The sequence below is a fragment of the Lepidochelys kempii genome, chromosome 2, assembly GCF_965140285.1.
Source record: "Lepidochelys kempii isolate rLepKem1 chromosome 2, rLepKem1.hap1, whole genome shotgun sequence".
NCBI lineage: Eukaryota > Metazoa > Chordata > Testudines > Cheloniidae > Lepidochelys > Lepidochelys kempii.
The window spans coordinates 68,017,503-68,038,760 of record NC_136381.1 but is presented as its reverse complement, the minus strand read 5'-3'; the positions used below and the strand labels follow the sequence as shown (position 1 = coordinate 68,038,760).

The 21,258-nt window shown below is 43.4% G+C and overlaps 1 protein-coding gene across 2 annotated transcripts in view; it reads right to left on the bottom strand.

Annotated features, from left to right (window-relative positions):
• Positions 1–17,081, bottom strand: part of SDR16C5 (short chain dehydrogenase/reductase family 16C member 5) — a 33,082-nt gene extending 16,001 nt beyond the window's left edge. Inside the window, exons 1-3 of one of the 2 annotated variants that reach the window (XM_073329405.1) lie at positions 16,985–17,081; positions 13,461–13,818; positions 4,381–4,512 (exon numbers count right to left, since the gene is read on the bottom strand). In XM_073329405.1, coding sequence (XP_073185506.1) covers positions 4,381–4,512; positions 13,461–13,790 — 462 coding nt within the window. In that variant the 5' untranslated portion in view covers positions 13,791–13,818; positions 16,985–17,081. Of the gene's footprint in view, positions 1–4,380; positions 4,513–13,460; positions 13,819–16,417; positions 16,504–16,984 lie in introns of those variants that run through there. The other variant, XM_073329406.1, reaches the window with a different exon arrangement.
• Positions 17,082–21,258: the final 4,177 nt, after the last annotated feature.

Below are 21,258 nucleotides of genomic sequence, written 5' to 3'. Positions count from 1 at the left end.
TTGTGAATATTAATCTGCCAAATCCCAGTGCCCCAATTGGCCAAATTCTCCAGATATTTTCTTCCCCACCTGGTACCTGCAGAAACATTCTGCGAAGGAATTGTTTGCAATAAGGCTCTGTAGAGAACTGGATCTTTCATTACTGGAAACCAAGCACTGAAGGTGGATAAGTGAGTGTTTTGCTTTGTTTCTACAGGCAGAAGAATGCTGTGAGATGAGAGAGTTCTCTACTGAAAACAATATTAGCACATCTGTGAAGTTGCTTGGTGTCTCTTTCCTTTCTATATGCACATAGAGCCACTACAATTACCTTCTCTATCAAAGGCATTCACTGTCCACATTATTTCAGCTACTGCTGTCACAACAGTTTATCTCTGGAGGGCTAAAAGCTTGGAACTATAGAGCATGCTTTCCCCCAGAGGCAGCTTCTCGCTGAGCTGGAAGTGTAAATTCCACCTTGAGACATACTCATGCTAGCTCTCATTGAGCCAGTGTGCTAAAAATAGAGCGTAGCCATGGCGGTGTGAGACGTGGGAGGGGAGAGCTGCCTGGAGCACGTTTAGCATCTCAGACAGGTACATGCGTGAGTCTGCTTGCCCATCCTGCTCCTCACACCACCACAGCACACTCTATTTTTAGGATGTTAGCTTCATCAGAGCTAGCAAGGGTATGTCTCCTCGAGCTGGAATTTACACCTTCCAGCTCTAATGCAGACAAAGTCATAATTATCATTGGCCTAGAATGAGAGAAAACTCTTGGATGGGAAGTGCAAATGGCTTCAGTTCTAGTGAACTCGGAAGTAAAGTTACTGATGGACCTCATTCATTCCCAGAGGGCTCAGTTAGGGTGTGCATCAGGGCAGGAATGGGTTGCTGTAGGAGCAGTTACACCAATTCTAAGCCATTGGAGGATCCCCTGTGCTGGGGTGATTGGCTTGTGGCCCCAAAGCCACCATAGCAGTGTATTTTGTGTAGGTTTTCACATTACAATGTGTCTCCAATGTAAGGGAAGATCTGAGCCTATGTCTTCTAAAGGTGTTTTCTAATTTTAAGGAGGCAGGGATGCACTGGGAATAAGATAGTTAATTAAATCTTATTTGCAAGTGAATTAAATATAGAGAACGGGAAGTTAGAGAAGTAATGGAAAAATATGAATTGCGTATTATTACTTTATTATTAATCACTTTTATTACAATAGCACCTACAGGTCCCAGTCAAGACCAAGGCCCATTGTGCTAGGTACTGTTCAAACTCATAGTGAGAGACAGTCCCTGCCCAAAGAACTTGGGACTAGATTTTCAGAGGTATTTAGGCGTCTAAAGGTGCAAATAGATGACTACTGGAATTTTCAAAAGTGGCTAAGTGCCCACTAGGAGCATATGTAACTTGCTTAGCTATTTTGGAAAATTTCACTAGGCACTTATTGTTCCTAAAATCTTTGAAAATCTGTCTCTTACAATCTAAATAGGTAAGATACAAAAGCAAGGGGGAAATGAAGTATTACTATCCCTATTTTATTATTGGGAACTGATGTATAAAGAAGTTAAGAAACTTCCCATTATAGGGAAAATAGGGTATTATTTTAAGTAATTAAAATATAGGAGGGGCTCAGGAATAACATTTAATTATTTTTACCTCTATATAGGTTACTCTGGATTGAAGCTGTGAGAAATAAACCAGTTTGGTGCACCTTTTATAAATTTATTAAAAGACTAAGCAAGCAGTTATAGAACAAATATGAATTTAAGCAACACAAGCTAATTTAAGTTAAAGTTTTCCTAACTTAACTTACTATGGTATAATGCAACAGTCAAATTAAGGGTATAATTAAAACATAATCAGTAATTCAATGGTTCAATTTATCTGCTTTGCCAGTGAACAAGTTAAGGAAAACAATTCTGTTAAGATTTAGCAGGAAGGTTAATGGGAGAAGCTATTCCCTTTTATTTAAACCCTTTAGCGAAGGGTCCGTTAAAGGCAGAGGCTATTTCTTGCCTTGATTTTGAGGAAGTACAGCTCTTAAAATGATTTTTTAGTGCCTTCTCTCTCTGGTTGCTTTCTCCTGCTTAGCTTCGTGTTCACAGAAATCACATCAAGCGTCTGTTCATTTACTCTATTTCCTCTCCCCACTTGAACACAATACCTGCATTTTTCTGGCAGTCATACACAGATATAGAAAGTTTTCTAGAGACCCATACTTAAACCAGTGTCATCCTAAAACTGCCATGACCCAGGATCTCCTTATGTTTAGATAACACTTAGGGGTTTAGTGTCTACTTTGAGAGGCAGTTGCGACACACATGTGCGTGTGTGCGTGCATTGGAGCGATTTGAGTGTCCTTGAATTGCTCTACAGAAGGATTTTCATACCTTCTTCTCAAAGTCTTTAGCTCATAAGAGTGGTCTTAGTTTGGAACTATGTAACCTGGAGTTCTTTTGCATGTGGTGAGGAAAGTTTGGTCTCATATTTCTTAGCTGTAGATTTCAGGCTTGGCTTAGCTGGCGGTCAGAGTCTTTCACCTCTTCTTCTTTGGATGTCTGGTCCAGGGAACAAAGCATGATACAACTTTGGGTGTTGGGTTGATGTGAGAGAGCCTCTCCCTTCTTTCTGCATGGTTAGCATCTTTTGGATCAGTGACTCCTCTACTCAGCCCTAGGGACACTCTTGTCCAATTAGGGGTTCCAGCATGTCGGCTGTAGTTCATTGTGCATCAGTGACTTGGCACCTTGATCTTGAAGTCATCTAGAAGACGCCAGTTCGGTATGTATGTGTCTTGCACCAATTTGTTGATAATCACAAAGAGATATTCTCAAAGACAAGATGCAAGAAGGTGCCATGTGATAAGGAACTGGTAGGCAAACTTCTGCTTATGACCAAGACATGTGTCCTATTTGTTTAAATATAATTAATAGCTATTCAGCATTCACATATCCACTCATTCCCACACATCTTTGTGACCATGAATTAATTATGACAGGGGGAATGTAACTCTGAGAAGTGGGGCAGATCCTAGGGCAAGTGAATGACTGTACCCTAATAACCTGTTGCCTACAAGACAGAATGCTGCTTCAAACATCTCTTAGTAATGCTAACTTTCATTAAGCATTGAACATTAAACTATCATTAAATATTTCACACAGGACATCTGTAAAAGAGCCAGGAATTTAACCCAGACTGTCCGAAGTCTCAGTCCAGTGTCTTAGCCCAAGCTCATCATCCTTGTTCACAGTTAAGCCACTTATGTTTTCAGTCTTTTTTTTTAAAAAATGGGATGACTACAGCTACAAGACTGTATGGGGTCAATTGTGGCTAATGATTTCCTGTCCAACAAAAGTCAAGTCACTTCAGGCTAACTTGTTCAATTCTGTTTCATTATGTGTGCCTCAGTTTTTGGGTGCTCAGCTTGACACACTATGGCCTGATTCTGGAAAACTCAGAAACTCCAGCTGAAGTCAATGGAAATTGTGAGCACTCAGCAACTCAGAAGATCAGGCATTAGGGGTCAGATTTTCAAAACAGATCAGCTCCCATTCAAACACCAAAATAAGTGGCCAGATTTTAAAAAAATCTTTCAGCACAATGGATAACAATCCAGCCATAAATGTCACAGTGGGAATTACTGGCTGCTGAGCTGTTTTGCAAGTCATGTCCAGAGTTCTAAAAATATGCACCAGAGTTAGACGACACTTTTCAAAAGCTGACTTTACCACTTTGTGCCTTTCTCTGACTTCACAAATCTCTAAAATGGGACAATTCTCTATTAACCATTGAAAAGTGCTTTCAGACCCTAAGAATAAATGATCTGTACAAATACTGGCTGTTGAGGACAGATGGTACCAGAAAATAAATACCCCAGAATTTTATTTGAAATCTATGGAAAGCAAAGGAAAATACCAGTTACAGATGTGCAGTCCTGCATACTGGTGTAGGAAGTGTAGTTTAAATATATCACGGCTTGTGTTTTATGAAAGGTGAGAATAGGAAAAGAGACCAAAAAAAAAAATAGAATTCTATCATCACTAACTGCAGTCACAGCTATTATAGAGAGATTCTGTTTCTTGACTTAGCAATACAAAGCCTTTAGATGTACACCAAAGAGCACTGTCAGATTTTGCTTTTAACGTCAGTGCACATCATTTTTTGTGAGGACAGTTTGGGTGCCTGTTCCTAGTCAATTCATACCTCATAGAGGAGCAGAGCTTGCAAGCTAGTACTTTTTCAGCCTGGCATTTGTCACAAGTTGAACCAAAACCAAATATTGCTCCATTTCTAACGGGAATTTCTGAATACTAGACAACCTAAGTTGAACACATTTTGCTCACTTCTGAAGAAGTTGGGTGCTAGCGCCCTTTCACAGTTATCCATGGAAAAAATATATTACCCAGAACTGGGCCATGATGTTCACCCTTATAGTTTTCTCCATATCAGCATCTGGAAGGTCAAGAAACGTCTTCACATTTGCTATGCCTGCATCATTGATTAGGATATTAACATCCCCAACTTCTTTTCTAACCTGAAAGGAAAGAAGGGAAAACCAAGCTATTATATGATATTCATGCTTTATGTTTATAAAAACATATAGTGATCTGTTCTATGTACTTCCTGAATATTTGCCATTATTATTTATTACCAATACTGTGGAAGCAGACCACATTTGATAGGTGTTTTACAAACACGGAGAAAGACAGTCCCCTTGTCTTGAAGAGTTTACACTCTCAGAGGATTACTGTCAGATTCACACATGACTTTTCAATTAGTGTACATGCCTAGAAAGGAGTTAATGGAATTGAGGATATTTTATCAACCAACTTCTAACACTTGAGTATGAAAAAACTCTTCAAGGAACAGATTTCTGCCTGTAGTTTAAGGGTGTGATTTCTAAAGTGTTGCACACTAACTGGCCCATGTAAACCCTGCTGGTGAGAACTAAGCACTACATTAATGTGCAGTAGGGAATGTATAATTTGTTTCAGCAGGGTCTACATGGGCCAGTTAGTGCATAACATGTTAGTACACTTTAGAAATTACACCCCTTTAGCACACATTGTTGCACATGTAGACAAGCCCTAAGTCTGTGCTTTTAAGAATAATCCATACTCATAGGAACGCAGAATATTCAAGGTGCTTGATCCCGTAATGTTTAGCTGGTAGAGTCAATGTGTTGGAAATTTCATATGGACCTGGAATAATTTCAGTATATTAGTTTACCTGGTAATGTGTACTATGCGCATATGATTATTCTTATATTCCATTTTAAAAAACGACAAAACAAACAACATCGTTACTAGCATTGGATGAAATTTTTCAGATGAGTAGTTTATTCATAAAAAAATGCAGTTTTGGGTGGACCCAAACTATTTCCAAATGTGTGTCAAGTTCACCAAATAGTTTCAACTGAGCTGAAAGAGTCTCAATGTTTTGATAATGTTGAAACAAAATGTTTAGTTTTGACCTGGAAAAAATGCTTTTGATTTTTCAGCATTTTGACAAAAGCAAAGCATGGACAAATTAGCTAGAAAAGGAGGTGTTTCCCTTATAAGCTTTAGCCTAGCAGTTAGGCCACTCACCTAGGATGTGGGAAATCTGGCTGCAATTCCACACCCTGCGTGATGTGTTGAAGGGATCTGCACTTGGGTCTCCCACATTGCATAATCATTGGGCGATGGGGCTTTCTTAATCTCACCTGTTGAAGCTGTTCCACTTTGGCCACGTCTAGACTACAGACCTATATAACTATGTCGCTCAGGGGTCTGAAAAATCCACACCTTTGAGAAATGTTATACTGACCTAACCCCCTATGTAGACAGTGCTATATTGATAGGAGTGCTTCTCCCCTTGACATACCTACTGCCTAGGGTGACCAGACAGCAAATGTGAAAAATCGGGACAGGGTATGGGGGGTAATAGGAGCCTATATAAAAAAAAGACCCAAAAATCGGGACTGTCCCTATAAAATCGGACATCTGGTCACCCTACTACTGCCTCTCAGGGAGGGGGATTAACTATTCTGGCAGGAGTAGCTCTCTTGTCAGTGTAGTAGCATCTCCACTAAAGTGCTACAGTGGTGCAGCTGCACTTGAAGGAAAGCCCTTAGTATCAATAATTAAATAGTCATGGAGCACTGACTTCAACTTGGGTCTCCCACATCTTAGGTGACTGTCCTAAGTACCAGGCTATAGAGTCATACTCACTCACTTTCCCTGGCCCAATGACTATCCATTGTCATTCACAGTATCGAGTGTCATTCATAGTCATATAAAAGTGTTTGGGCCAGGGAATGAGACTGAGAATGACTCTATAGCATGGTAGTTACGGCACTTATGTAGGATATGGGAGACCCAAATTGAAGTCCTTGCTCAATGACTATTTAGTGGAAAAGTGGAAAAGCTTCAACAGAAGAGACTGAGAAAGCCCCACACCAGAAAAGTCCAGTGGCTAGGCACTCTCCTGTAGTGCTGGAAACCCAAGTTCAAATCTCTTCTCCACATCAGAAGCAGGGAAACAAACACAGGTCTTCCGTGTGAGTGCTTTAACCACAGGTCTAAAACTTATAAAGGGAGACACCACTATCACCTCCTCATCCAGCTTTGAATACTTTGCTTTTGTCAAAATGCCTGCAAATCATAATGGATTTTTTGGGTCAAAATGAAACAAAACATTTCAATGTGACATTACCCAAATATGTCAACTCTTTTTAATGTTTTGATTTGCTGAAAAGTGTCATTTGACAAAAACATTTTTTTTTCAGAATTGCCAGCAAACCAAAAAATACATTATTCACTCAACTCCACTCACTACATTCAGGAGTCAGTTAGAAAATGCGAATGTTAAGATTGCGTATACCAGCTTAATTGCCACTTTTGTATATGCTTTCTCAAGAGAAATAGAGTATATGGAAATTCAGACTTTATATTAGTTTTTAAATTGTATTCTTAAATGGTTGATCTTGATAGGTTTTAAAGTAACTTCAAGATGAAGATTCCAGAAGATAAGTTGTCTGACGTACAGCCCAGTTTCAAAATAGAAAGATTACTGTAAATTGTCTTGTTTGCAAGAAGAATGACGCCACTGATCCTTAGTTGTTTAACCTTATTTTTAATTTTGTGAAGGATGAATGTTAAGTGACTGATTGAAATAGATTGTAGCAACAATCAGCTAATTTTATAGGACTTTTGTTGAACTTTTCATAACCTGGTGATTCCATATCATCATAAGACCTTTTCACCTAAATAAGACCATATCAGCTTCCTCAAAAGTAGTCTTGTGTTCTGGGTTTTTTTGGAGGAGTGGGGGAAGCATGGGGGAAGCATGGGGGAAGGACACAGTCTAACTAGTCTTTCCCCAATATAGATGCTAGCTCAGGCTAACCTAATTTAAACCTGATTGAACCAAGTTTCATGGCTCTAAGGTAGGTCTCACACTCTATGTTTATGACAGCCTTAGAGACAGGCATTGCAAGGCAAAGTAAGCAAAGTTTGCAAATCATAAGAATCAAGGGTAAGGCTGAGAAGCCTTTACCTTTTGGGTCAACAAGCCACCTGAGGGAAGACTGATGTTCCTGAATCCTCAAGACCCAGCCACCTTGGGGAGAAGAAGTCAAGACATCAACGAACAGGCCATGCCAGCCTTTGACCAGTCTCGCTACAAGAAGGTTTGCTAGCAAGAAGCGCTGTGCCAGTAACATCATCATCTGGTTCCTTGACGGCATACTCTATGAGAGAGACAGAGTGGATGAGGTAGTGTTTTTAAATGGACCAACGTCTGTGGGTGGAAGAGACAAGCTTTTGAGCTGCACAGAGATCTTCACCAGAAAAAGAGCCTTGTGCAGTTCAAAAGCTTGTCTTTTCCACCAACAGAAGTTGGTCCATTAAAAGACATGATCTTACCCACCTCGTCGCTCTCATATCCTGGGACCAACATGGCTACAACAATGCTGCATACTCTATGAAAGTCCAGAAGACTACAAAGGTTTAAGAGCTCACAACACCTTTGTTATCTTAAGTATCTTAGTTTTCCTTTTTTCCTGTTTTTGTCTTTTGCATTTATTAGCTGGTAGAGATCCCAGCTTTTTTTTTTTTAAACATTCTTTCATTTTAGAGTGTGAAAGTGTGGCTGCGTGCATGCACCTGGTGTATAAATACCCCAAAAGTCTAAACAGAGACGACACCAGAAAGTAAGTTCTTCAGGTCTAAACAGCCCTAAAAGTTGTCTCATAAAACCATTCATTGAAGTGTGTTCTGTGTTTTAATGTCCTGGCTTACATTGGCTTGAAATTGTATTCTGTAATTTCTGGTAAGCGAGTGTTCTCAAACTTCTGCTTATGAAGAGTGTTCTGTTAAAGTCTGTACTATAATGTCTCTTTTGGGGCGTGGAAGGAGGAAAGCGTTAGCCACCCCATAGCAACAGAATTCTAAAAAGAAATCTTTACAATTGGCTTTGAGGATGTGGTTCAGACAAATAAAAAATTAGTTTCAGTATTAAGATTCCAACAGGTACCAAGTTGTAAATTTGACTAAAGTTGGTAAAATTCTTTAGTTGGGATTTATAACCAAATAGACAGCCACATTCTTAATCAATCCTTAGAAATTCTAGAAAGTTTTTATTTGTACTTAGTTAAATCCTCTGATTAATTGATTATTTCATTTTATTCCAAGGATCTTCTTATTGTACGTGGAGCTTGCCAAACCAATTTGCAGCAGCCCTCATCAGTGAAGTGCAGAACCGTCAGACCACCATCAAATCCAGTCATCAGTGATGTGTGACGTTGTCTGTCTTTAGACACAGCCACATGTGGGATCCTCTCATTGGCCTCAGGTGTGAAGGCTGGCTGCACATTGACCCTGGCTTATTGAAAATTGGTTCAGAAGGCCCCATGAGCAGAATGGCAAATCAAAGCCAGATACACACATAGTTAAGTCAGTTGTAAGAGACTGGTTTCTGACATCAATGGCAGACCATTCTTCATTCCACATTGACATCACAGAGAAAGTAGTGTCAAGTAGGCCCACAACAGGTGTCTCAACAATATGCACACTCTTGGGAGGTTGAAGAGGTCTGCGTAAAGTGATTGGTTGTGAAGATCAGTGCAAACCCAAGCCTTTCTGTATTTAGCATCCTCACAATGGATGCGAGGAGGAGGATGTTACTTAACACAGTAAGCCATGGTACTGGGGCTGGTCAAATTGTCCCAGTTACGATGTGCATGGTTGAGAGTAGTTGTGTATCAACCAACTTGATGTGAGACGAATGGAGCCGACTGCGTTTCATGGCATTTCTCGGTCTGAAAGGATGAACCCCGCACTGCTCTCTACTATTGTGATCACTGTTATGAACACACTGTGGATGGTCATGCAGTATATCAGGAGCTCCCACTCTGAACAGGAATCAGAGTTGCCTGACTTGCTGTGTGCCATGGAAAGAAACACCAGATTACTTCTGGCATTCACGGAGCAGCAGAACATGGTGGACCGTCGCTTCTGGGCTCGGGAAACAAGCACTGAGTGGTGGGACTGCATCATTGTGCATGTCTGGGATAACGAGTAGTGGCTGCAGAACTTTTGGATGCGGAAAGCCACCTTCCAGGAACTGAATGTGGAGCTTGCCCCAGCACTGCGGTGCAAGGACACCAAAACGAGAGCTGCCCTCTTGCTAGAGAAGTGCATGACGATCATTTTGTGGAAGCTGGCAACTCCAGACTACTACTGGTCAGTCACAAATCAGTTTGGAGTCAGGAAGTCGACCGTTGGGGCTGTGTTAACGTAAATGTGTGGGGCCATTAATTGCATCTGGCTATGAATGACTGCAACTCTTGGCAATGTGCGTGAAATAGTGGATGGCTTTGCGGCAATGGGATTCCCTAACTGCGAAGGGGCGATAGATGGCACACACATTCCAATTCCAGCCCTGGACCATCTTGCAACAGAATACATCAATAGAAAGGGGTACTTGTCTATGGTGTGGCAGGCAATTGTGGATCACCATTGGCGTTTCACTGACATTAACGCGGGGTGGTCCGAGAAGGAGCATGACGCAAGAATCTTCAAGAACACTGGCCTGTACAGAAAGCTCCAAGCAGGGACTTTCTTTCCAGACCAGAAGATTCCAGTGGGAGATGCTGAAAGGACATAGTGATCCCAGGAGACCCAACGTACCCCTTACTTCCATGGCTCATGAAGCCTTACACAGGAAAACTGGACAGCAGCAAGGAGCACTTCAACAATAGGCTGAACAGGTGCAGAATGACTGTGGAACGTGCCTTTGGCAGATTAAAAGTGCGCTGCCGCTGCCTTTATGGCAGGTTAGGGCTAAATGAGGAAAACATTTCTATGGTCATAGCAACCTTCTGCATGCTCCATAATAGTTGTGAGGCTAAGGGTGAAAAGTTCCCCCAGGGGTGGAGCGCAGAGGTGGATTGCCTTGCTGCTGAATTGAGCAGCCAGATACCAGGGCTACCAGAAGGGCACAATCGGGGCTATTCAAATCAGGCTGGTATTGGAGGCAACATTTTGATAAGGTGCCACAAGTACTCCTTTTCTTTTTGCGAATACAGACTAACACGGCTGCTACTCTGAAACCTGTCATTTTGATAATGAACACCAGTAATGTGTCTTTCTATACAGCACTCTGCCATGCTCTGTTAACTTGCAGCCTTGCATGAAATTGTGATGATTCCTAACTGGGATTTGTAGTCAGCAAATGATCAAACAGCCACTATGTATTACGACCACTAGCAACCACACGTGTAGAAGACAAAGATTGGTTATCTTTCAGAGAGTTTGTTTTTATTAAATACCAATTAACACCACACACAAAAGGCTTGGTTGGAAGGGAGATGACAATTCAGGGCAGTGTAGGCTCTCATAGCTGTGTGTAAGTCCGCTGTCACTTTGGAAGCTGTCCGAAGGGGTGGAGTGAATGGGGTACCGAGACGTTCCGGGAAGTTGCAAAGAATATGTGGGAGGAGTTTGGAGAGCATGGGAAGCAGTTCTGTATTGGCTGCAGGTGGGGTGAGCACACATGTGTTTGGCCTGGAGCTTGATTAGGGACTTCTCTGTTTGATCCTCTATCACTTTTATCATCCACTCCTGGCCCTTTATGATGCGCTCCTCACTCTCCTTTCTGTCCTGCCTTTCTATTTTAAATTTTTCCTTCAGGGTCTCTCTCTACTCCCTGCATTCTCCTTTTTCGGCCTCTGAGGATTGGAGCACTTCTTGGAACATGTCCTCCTTGCTCCGCCTTGGTTGCTTCCTTATCTGGCAGAGGTGAACTCTGCCAGTGTACAGTGGGTTCCCCTGAAGTCCACATCTGCAGAAGCACAAGAAACAATATACAGAAGCATGACGGTTAGTTCATGCACAACATTGAATCATTACAGTAAAATACACCTCTTAACATACGAATCACTTTCCCACTGTCCCTTGGCAAGCACACATCTTGGCAAACACCTTACACATGGTGAGTTCGGCCTGGGTGGGAGTTGGGCATTCAAGATGAAGCAAAGGGTCTACATGTTTTTTTAAGGGGATCAGTGCATGCAATTAGGGACAATATTGTAAATTCCGCATGAGAGCAACTTCAGACCCAGGCCCTACGCTGCTTGCCTGCGTGCCACTTTGGTACCTGCACAAGAGATTGCCGATTGGCGTAGGAAAATTTCCTACAATGGGGGAAGGAACAAAGCAGTTCTGCCAAGGAACCTTCGGCAGAGGATTGTCAAGTGCCTCCAGGAAAGTTTCCAAGAGATCTCTCTGGAAGATTCCTGTGAAATCTCAGTGTGCATTAACACATTGTTCCGCCACGCTGCTTAGCTGCACAGGGGAATGTGGAGCACACTCAAACACAGCTAGTCTTGTATGTTTCTATCCTTTCACCCACTTCTAGATTATACAGAGCAAAGGACAGCTCTACCACACATAACTGAGCAGCATCAACTCAAAAACATCACTTACCAGGGCTCTCCTCTCCTGCATCATGCACGCCAGAGATGGACTGCTGGGACTGGCTAGATCCCTCTGGAATGGAAAAGAGGTCCTGACTTGCCATGCCACTGGACGACCCTGTCGTGTTCTCCACGTTGTCCTCCAACTCAACCTCCTCATCCACAACTTCATCCTTGGGGTTGAGTCCACTGTCCACTGCCTCCAGCCCATCCTAAGTATCCATGGGGCTCTTGGTGGTGGAGGTGTGGTCGCCACCAGGGATAGCATCCAGCTCCTTATAGAAGTGGCAGGTCTTTGGTGCAGCATCAGAGTGATGGTTTGCCTCCCTGGCCTTCTGGTACACCTGCCTCAGCTCCTTTATCTTCGCACAGCACTGCTGCATAGCCCTTATCCAACAAGCCATGAGAAATCTGATTGTAGGTACCGAAGTTCCTATGGCTAGAGTGGAGCTGGCACTGCACAGCCTCCTCTTCCCACAGTGCCAGCAGATCCAACAACTCAGATGTGGTCCAAGAGTGAGAGCATTTACTGCATGGAGCTCTCATGGTCAGCTGGGCAGATGCAATGTGAGCTCTCCACACTGAGCAAACAGGAAGTGGAATTTCAAAAATTCCTGGGACTTTGAAAGGGGCAGGGCAGAAACCTGTATACCTGGGTGCAGGGCAGCCGAGTTCAAACTCTGGACCAGAGTTTCAGGATGGGCATTGTGGGACACCTCCTGGAGGCCATTTACAGTGACATAACCAAGGAGCCCTCTCAATATAACTTAGCCACAGAAAGCTCTACGCCTCTCATCGAGGTAGTTTTATTTTGTTGGCAAAGCAGGAGAGTTACATTGGAAGAAGGAACATTGCAGTGTGTACACCTCCACTGTTTTGTCAATGAAACCTGACTTTTGTCGACAAAACTGTGTAGTGTAGATAAAGCTTTAGTTTACTTAAGATAGGGCAGCAGAGCAGCAAAAGTTAAGTTTGTAGTGAGGTTCTATTATGTCTTATTTTCCAGCTTAGGCTGAGTGAAGAATAAGTCAAACTGTACATCAGGAAAACTAGGATGAGACCCTCCTAGTTGCTTTTTTGAAATGGTTAGATCCCAAGACATCCTTATTTAACTATAATTCACTGATCACATGGACAAATAGCAGAAAAATCTCTTTACTCTGTTTTACTGTTTCTCAGTAACATTTGCAAATTTTGAGTCTCAGCAATGAACATGTGAAGTCAACTACTATCATATGCTTTACCATGGTTTTGATCTGAAGCAACTAATTTCCTTTAGAGGGAAAACTCACAGTATTTCAGTCTCCACAGTACATTAGATCAAACCCAATTATTTTATTACAAAAAATAGATTAAGCTCCATTTAAAATACCTTCAATTTTTTTGTTAAATTGCAATAAATGGACATAAGTGGTAAGTCCTCTTTATCAAACATTACTGCTTCTAAAACTAATTATTTGAAAGAGATATCTTTTAATCAGATACAATATTATACTGGAAACAAAAACAACGTAAAATATTACCTGATCTGCCACTCTGTAGACTTCTTCCCTATTGCTGCAGTCACACCTGTAGGCATAAACTCCTTTGGCTCCATTTTCTTTGGCCAGTTTAGTCGTCTCTTTGTTACCTTCTTCATCAATGTCCCAGAAAACCAGGGTAGCCCCAAGACGAGCAAAATTTAAGGCAATCTGCCTTCCAATCCCATTTGCAGCTCCTGTAATAAGCACTATTTCACCAGCAACATTCTTTTTACATGGAGGACAAATTAACAGAACGAAAGCCTCAAAGTAGTAATATCCTAATAAAATCAGGAATTCAAGGGTCTCCAAGATGCTGTTTAACTTGCACATGATTTTTCAGATACGAAGGATAATTTTTCTGATTAAAAAGATAAAACAAAAATGCTGCATTGAAACTTCAGAGATATTAGGGTTAAAAAAAAAAAGAATTAGCTTGTACCCTAAGGATCTAGTTAGTTAATAGGTCACAATTCTTTTATGCAAAAATGCATTTTATCGCTAGATATATTTATTGTATTTTCCTAGGGAGTCATGGAATAGTGCCAGCTGTTAAAGACTGCTTAGGCCAGAGGAGCAAGATCCCACAAGTCTCCTATTCACTTTGTTTTAACACTGCATTTTCCATTGGCTGTAATATCATTTTATATACATATGTGGGCTTTTGTATACACACATTTTGTGTAATTGTTCACATTTCTGCCAAAAAATAGATTGTTTTCGTAGTAGTTTGTTTAAAAGGAGTAGTTTGTTTAAATGGAGTGAAAACCACCAAAACACTCAGACTGCATTAACCTCAGAAGATAGACTGCTAAAAAAGTTTCCTTCTCCCAAGAGAAAATGTGAATCACAGTTTCAAAGCACAGGAGATAATGATTTGTTCAAACACTGCAAATTTTCCATTGATATTACTATTTGTATTTTCATGGTACCCAGGAGCCCTAGATTTAAAAATCACACCCAGTGTTTTATATTATGGTAAAGTGCACCAATGCTCCTAAGCAGCATAGAATTACAATCTTACAATTTTATTATGACAGCACATCATTTTGTTTCCTTTACATTGTTCTCTACTGTACATATCTATTGTGTCTTTAAATTTTAGGCTCTTAATTCTAGGGACCTGTTATAAATTTGGTACATTTCACTTCTGAAGTTGCTGTATGTAAAAAGCCAGTTCTATGTAGTTAGTTTGTGATAAAACTATCTTGGATTTTTGTAGTTACTTTGAACAAATGGGTGAAATCTCATCCTCTCCAGCATCACTCAAGATGTGATGAAAAATAATGTTTGTCAAGTGGAACAAAGCAGCAAATAAGTTTTTTTCCCCCCATAGATGACAAGGCCAGAAAGGATCATCATAATATCATGATCTTCTAATTTGACCTGCATAAGACAAGCCCTATCTTACCCAGCAATTACTGCACCCAGCAGATAATTTCTGTTTGAATGATAGCATATGTTTTTTTAAAAAATATCCCATCAAGATTTAAAGACTCAGTGATCAAGAATCCACCCAGTCCCTAGGTAAATTATTCCAATAGTTAATTACCCTTACTGTAAAAACCTGTGCATTATTTTAATGGGAATTATGAACTAAGAAAAAATCACTTGTCTCTGTCCTTTTAAATCCAGTTAAAAAGCTCAGTATAGCAAGCTATGAGATATTGTGACATTATAAAAAGGAGTACTAACAATACTTTTTTAAAACCATCAAGACCTAAACAGTGACAACATATATAAGAAAAGTGCAGTATTGAGTCTCCTCTTTCTTCTATCTGTTGCAGTGGCCGTTAAATACTACAACAGTTTTTTGTGAATAATTTTCAACCCTCCAAGGTTTATGCGGATTTTGTTACCAATGTTGTAATGACAGGCAGAGGATCTATATCAAAAATAAAGGAGTACTTGTGGCACCTTAGAGACTAACCAATTTATTTGAGCATGAGCTTTCCTGAGCTACAGAAGTGAGCTGTTTTCAGAGTAACAGCCGTGTTAGTCTGTATTCGCAAAAAGAAAAGGAATACTTGTGGCACCTTAGAGACTAACCAATTTATTTGAGCATGAGCTTTCATGAGCTACAGCTCACTTCATCGGATCATGCTCACTTCATCGGAGCTCACGAAAGCTCATGCTCAAATAAATTGGTTAGTCTCTAAGGTGCCACAAGTTCTCCTTTTCTTTTTGGGAATACAGACTAACACGGCTGCTACTCTGAAACATATCAAAAATAGTAGTCCAAAGCTAGATCTAAGGGGACTGCCCGCTATTATACCTAAGGCTAAACTCACTTTTCAGATTTTGCCTTTCTAAGGCCTGTACTTTATGGGGTGGGAGAGGGGGACGGAAGATCTCCCTTGTACAAGGCAGCGCTGCACACCATTCTAAGGTACCACTGAAAGGTACACTGTGTTTATTAGTCCCCTGCACACTTTTAACTGTCTTCTGACAGAATCGCAGCTGAGGTAGCTATTGTACTTCCCAGAGCCTGCAGCCGATTTTCCTCCCAGCCCAGGAGATCCCACAAAGCACACGTTTGCGGGCACGCGCCCATTGGGCACCAACAGCATGCACAACTGTAAAGCACTGGAAAGATCAAGTTTTCCTGCCCCCTCCTTTAAGATCCGCTGCGGACAAGTCCCCAGAGCCCGCTCCTCCGTCCACCCCCCTGACAGACGGGAGGGGCTGATTTCCCCCCGCCCGCGTTTAGTCTCCCCTCCGCGGGCGCGCTCAGCAGCGGCAGCAGCCCCGGCGGGCGGCTCCCCCCCCCGTGCCCTGCCCTGCGCGCGGCGACCCGGGCTCCCGCCATCCCGGGAGGCGCAGCGAGCGGCGCGGCGGCGAGCGGGGGGAGACGCCTGCCCCGAAGCGGCGGCGCAGCGCCACTGGGGGAGCCGCCGCCGCCGCCTGGCTCCGGACGGCTCGAGGGGACCCGGCACCGCCCCGCCCCGCTCCCCACTCACCGCGCGGACAGCTCCCTGCGGCGCGCGGGCTCCGTCTAGTGCCGGGCGCCGCGCGCGCCAGCGGGGTAAATAGCTCCCCGGCCCCCGCCACGCCGCCCTCAAGCGGCCGCCCCGCCCGGGCCCGCTGCCCGCCAGCAGCCGTGACCCAGCGGGGCCGCCTGGCCAGGGGTTGCAGCCCGCAGCGGCCGGGGGGCACCCAGGGGCCCGCGGCAGAGAGCAGGGGCGGGTGGGGGCTGGAAGGGGGGGGGGCAGTTTCCCCTGTGCTCCCCTTCCCCCAACTATCTCCCGCAGCGGGGGTGGGGGTGGTTTTAAAGCCAGGCGGGCGAGTCAGTGGCCACTTTGGGTGAGTCTGCACCGCAGTTTAAGCGCAGGGTTAGTGGGACTTGAGTCAGCGCTGACTTGTGTTAGGGAGCCCTGGTCTTAGGGTGACCAAAGATCTCAGTATTAGAGGCTTTGTCTTATATAGGCAATTATTATTCCCTTCCCCTGCCCTGAAAAAAAAGTCTATACACTTGCTGTCTGGTCACCCTACCTGGGCTTAAGCATCTACATTGTATTTTAACCTACCTTAACACTTTTCCAACTTGTGCTCAAACCTAAGGCTCTGGTGTCCATACTGCAATGCCCAGATGTGAGTCAAAGTAACCATATCCCAGTGTCTCTAGTGCCTCCTCCCCCGAATATGGCTGCTCTAGCCCTAGGTGTGCAGTGAACTGTAGAAACAGCTCACTGCTTGCCCTGCACATTACCAGGAAGTAGCTTGCTTTGCAAAAGGCTTGTTCGGTTCGTTCGGGCAGCAGACCAAGGAGACTCTCTGACAGTGAGCTTGCATATCAGTGATCAGAAGCGTCTGGGTTAATGCTGACCTGAGCTGCTGCTGTTTGCAAAGGGGGGTGTGGGTGGGTGGGTGGGAGGCGAAGGGTGGCATCTGTTTTAAATAGAGTGGATTGAATATTGTTGGGATAAAGAGGACTAAGAAACTTGTCCCATGGAATTTTGGGATACTTCTGACTGACTGCTGGGGCCTGAGTCAGGTGCGGCTGCATCTACAGTGCAAAGCAATAAGGCTTGGACCCTGCATCATGGCTTACCTTGAGCTCGGAGCCTCAGCCCTGCAGGGTTCTGGGACCTTGGGTTCGAGTTCTGGGTGAGTGTAATTGCAGTGTAGACAGAAGGGGGGTTAGGCTTGAGCCTGGAATCAAGCATGGGCTTATGTTGCAGTGTAGACATACTCTGAGGAGGCAGCTGTGTGCCTGGCCATTGTCGCAGGTGGCTGCATAGTGCCTGAAAAGAGTAGCAATGAGAGGGCTCCTCAGCAAGGGGCCAGAGCCCTAGGGTCATCAGCGTCTTGCTGCCATTAGAAAGTTACAGCGGGCTAGACGGTGGCTCTGAGGAGTTGTATTAGCCAACACTGTGCTACCCCCAGCGGTGCACTTAAGGCAGACAGGACCAAGGCATTGCCCCTACCCTCATCCCATCCTCCACACTGCTCTGCAAAGAGGCATCCCTGAGCTGAGGTGCGGAGTCCTCCTATGCTATCTTGCTGCATCAGGGCTCCCATGGGAGCGGTATGGTGCACAGACATCTTACTGGGGTGGACGAAGCCTCCTGAGTCAATAGATTCACTCTACTAAACTGCAGAGGGGGCTCTGCCCTTAATCCCCGGATGGAGAGGAGGCCTTGGGGTGAGTGGAGTAGGGCTGGAGAACAAGTATGCCTCACACTCACTGCACAGTAAGAGCTCCTGTGCTGTGGGTCTGGGCCAGGCTGTCCTCTCGAGGTGCTGCGACCTGGTGCATGGGGCTGCAGTGCCATTCACATGTGGCTCAGTGATGCTGGAGGGCCTTCTGGGCCAAACCTGAGTGGTGCTGTGACCCTGTGTGCCTGGTCCCAATGCTTAGAGAGGGGAGCCCTGCCCATCCCCACAGGACAGGAGTCACTGCTGCAGGTTGAGCGTGTCACAGGCTTTCTCTCCTGACCAGGTTATTGGCAAAGGGTATAGTTTTGTAGTGGGGCAGTGAGCAAATCTGGCATCCTTTGCCAGTGCACCCAGTTATTACTTTTCCACATGAATCTGCCAACAAGGTTGTTATACTTAATCCGATGAGAAGGATGCCATTGTTCATTACATGGAGTGGCTGCCTGCAATAAGTTGTGAACCCTGAGTTTGCTTAATTTCTTCAGCATTTGTGATGACCTGTGCCTTGCAGTTGCATTATATAATATTGTCTGGAGACTTCCTGTGTCCTTTCAGAGTGAGTCTGGCTGCTGGAGCTACGAGTGAGCACTTTGGAGCCCTCTCTAATGCAGTGTGAGCTCTGGTGTACTGGTTACCGGCCTGTCCATCTTGGTACATGATAGGAGGCCCAACTTTCTGTAACAAGGCTGCCTGCTGCCACAATGAGTGAGTACAGTGTACCTACATATCACCCAGCTCTGAGTCAAGTCAGAATAGAGAGTAGCCGCTTGCAAATGTATTTATTTGTTGATTTGTATTACTATAGCACCTAGGGGCCCTACCATGGTTCAGGATGCTACCGCATTACGCTCTGTACAAGCACAGAACAAAAACGTGGTTCCTGTTTTAAGGGGCCTACAATTTAAATATAAAACAAGAAACATAGATACAGACAGACCAGGGAGAACACGGAAACAATGAGGTGATATTGGTCAGCATGTCAGGCAGTGGTACCAGCACACCCGCAGCTTAACCAATGCCAATTTTTTATAGGCATCACAGCAACGGAGAGTTTTCAGGAGGGTTTTGAAGGAGTGTAATGAGTTAGTTTTGTGGATGTTTATGGGCAGCACTTCCCAAGCACGTGGGGCAGCATGGGAGAAAGTATGAAGATGTTGGTTTGAAAATTTAACAAGTGGGCAGTGGAAGCTGGCATCATGTGCTGATTGGAGGTGAGAATCGACAGTTTGGTAGTGAATGAGAGACGATAGGTAAGGTGGAGACTATGAAGGGACCTGAAAGTCATTATAAGGAGTTTGTATTAGATGTATTAGAGAAGGAGGAGCCAATGGAGGGATTCAAAGGGAAGGTTGATATGGTCAAAGTGATGGGCTAGGAAAATGATCTTTGCAGCAGCATTCTGAATGGATATGAGTAGGGCAAGACTACATTTGTTAAAGCTAGAGAGAAGGATATTGCACTAATTGAGACTGGAGAAGATGAGAGCTTGGATGATAATTTTAGCTGTGTGGATGGATCGCAAAGGCTGTATTTTAGAGGGATTATTCAGAAAGAATTAGCAAGTTTTAAAAAGAGCCTGGCTGTGAGGCCATCGAGAGAGGTCCAAGTCAAAGATGACACCCTGGTTGCACCTTGGGGAAGCCAAGACTGAGGTGCCCAGGAGAGCTTGGAAAGTACATGTTTGTATTCTGAACACCATAGCAGTGAGAGTAGAGTCTCATTTTTGCATCACAGGAGGACAGAACTTGGAAGAATACCACTATCATCCTCTCCCCCACTTTGATTCCTGTCGTACAGCTTGTCCCCATGCAACAGAACTAAATTGCTTCCCCTGCATTCAGATCTGCAGGGGAGAGGGAACCATATATTTTTAAAAAAGGAGGGAAAATGCCTGTCACAATTGACACAGTGTGGTTCAAGGTCAATCATGGAGAGATCTGTAAAGTAACAATTACCCTTTATTGTGTTTAGCAAGTTCAACTGTATGTTAATGGTTTTGCAACACTGAAAAATACATCTAAAGCAAAGCAACTAGCTTACCCTTGTTTCAGGTCTTTAAGGAGACACCCATAGCAGTCAGTTTTCCTTCTATCCTAATTAAAACTATTCCTTTTTGCTTAGTAATTATGTGAATGCTTCTATGACATTTAATTTAATCTAGCATTTTGCATACCTTGCCTTAGACAGCAGTCCTTTTAAAACTAGTTTCATTCACTTTAATTAATATTTGTATGCAAGAAGATCAAACATATGATGGATAGACCCACCTAAACGTCTCCCATTTTACTGTGTATAACATTAGTCACTTCTGTCCATACATGTACTTCCTGCCTATTTACCTCATGATCATTTTAACAGCTTCCATGGTATAAATTAATGTTTACACCTTTTGTGTTTATTTAAAGAGGTAAGTAAGGTTATTGTGATGTTGCACTCCATGTGTTTTATGGAGATATGCTTATGAGTGTAAATATGATGTAAATGGAATATGCTTTATGCAAAAGGTCTCTTGTAAGGTATCATAACGAAGATTATAACCTACTGAATATATTCCTCCTATTTGTATGCATGTATCTTTCTTGTATCTGAAGCTAGAAAGATGAAGTATAACTCTGAGGTCCTATTGTAATTATGCAAAGTGTGGGCCATAAATGGTGGTTTAGAATCTTGATGGCTCCCATTGACTAGGACGAATGGTTGTAAATGGCTCTGTTTACCTGCAAGCCATCCCGTGTATGTGTAGGCCAGCCCGTGGGTAATGAAGAATGAGGTCTGATATGACCTGATATACCATGTCACCTGATACTGGAATCAATCTTAAACCTGGTGCTTTTCCAATTAGAAGGAGGGGTGAGGACCCAAGAGACAAAGGTTTCCCTCCTTGTGCCAAAGCTATAAAAGGGGGTGAGCAGGACAAGGGGGGGTTCCAGTCATGTGAAAGCCCCTGCTTAACACCTAAGACGTCTGCTGGAACTAACAAGGACTGTACCAGGGGGAAAGGATTGGGCCCAGACTAGGAAGGCATCTAGTCTGTGAAAGAAGCTTATTGGAACATCTCTGAGGGTGAGATATTACCTGTAATGAATTTCTTAATGTATTAGGCTTAGACTTGTGTGTTTTGTTTTATTTTGCTTGGTGGCTT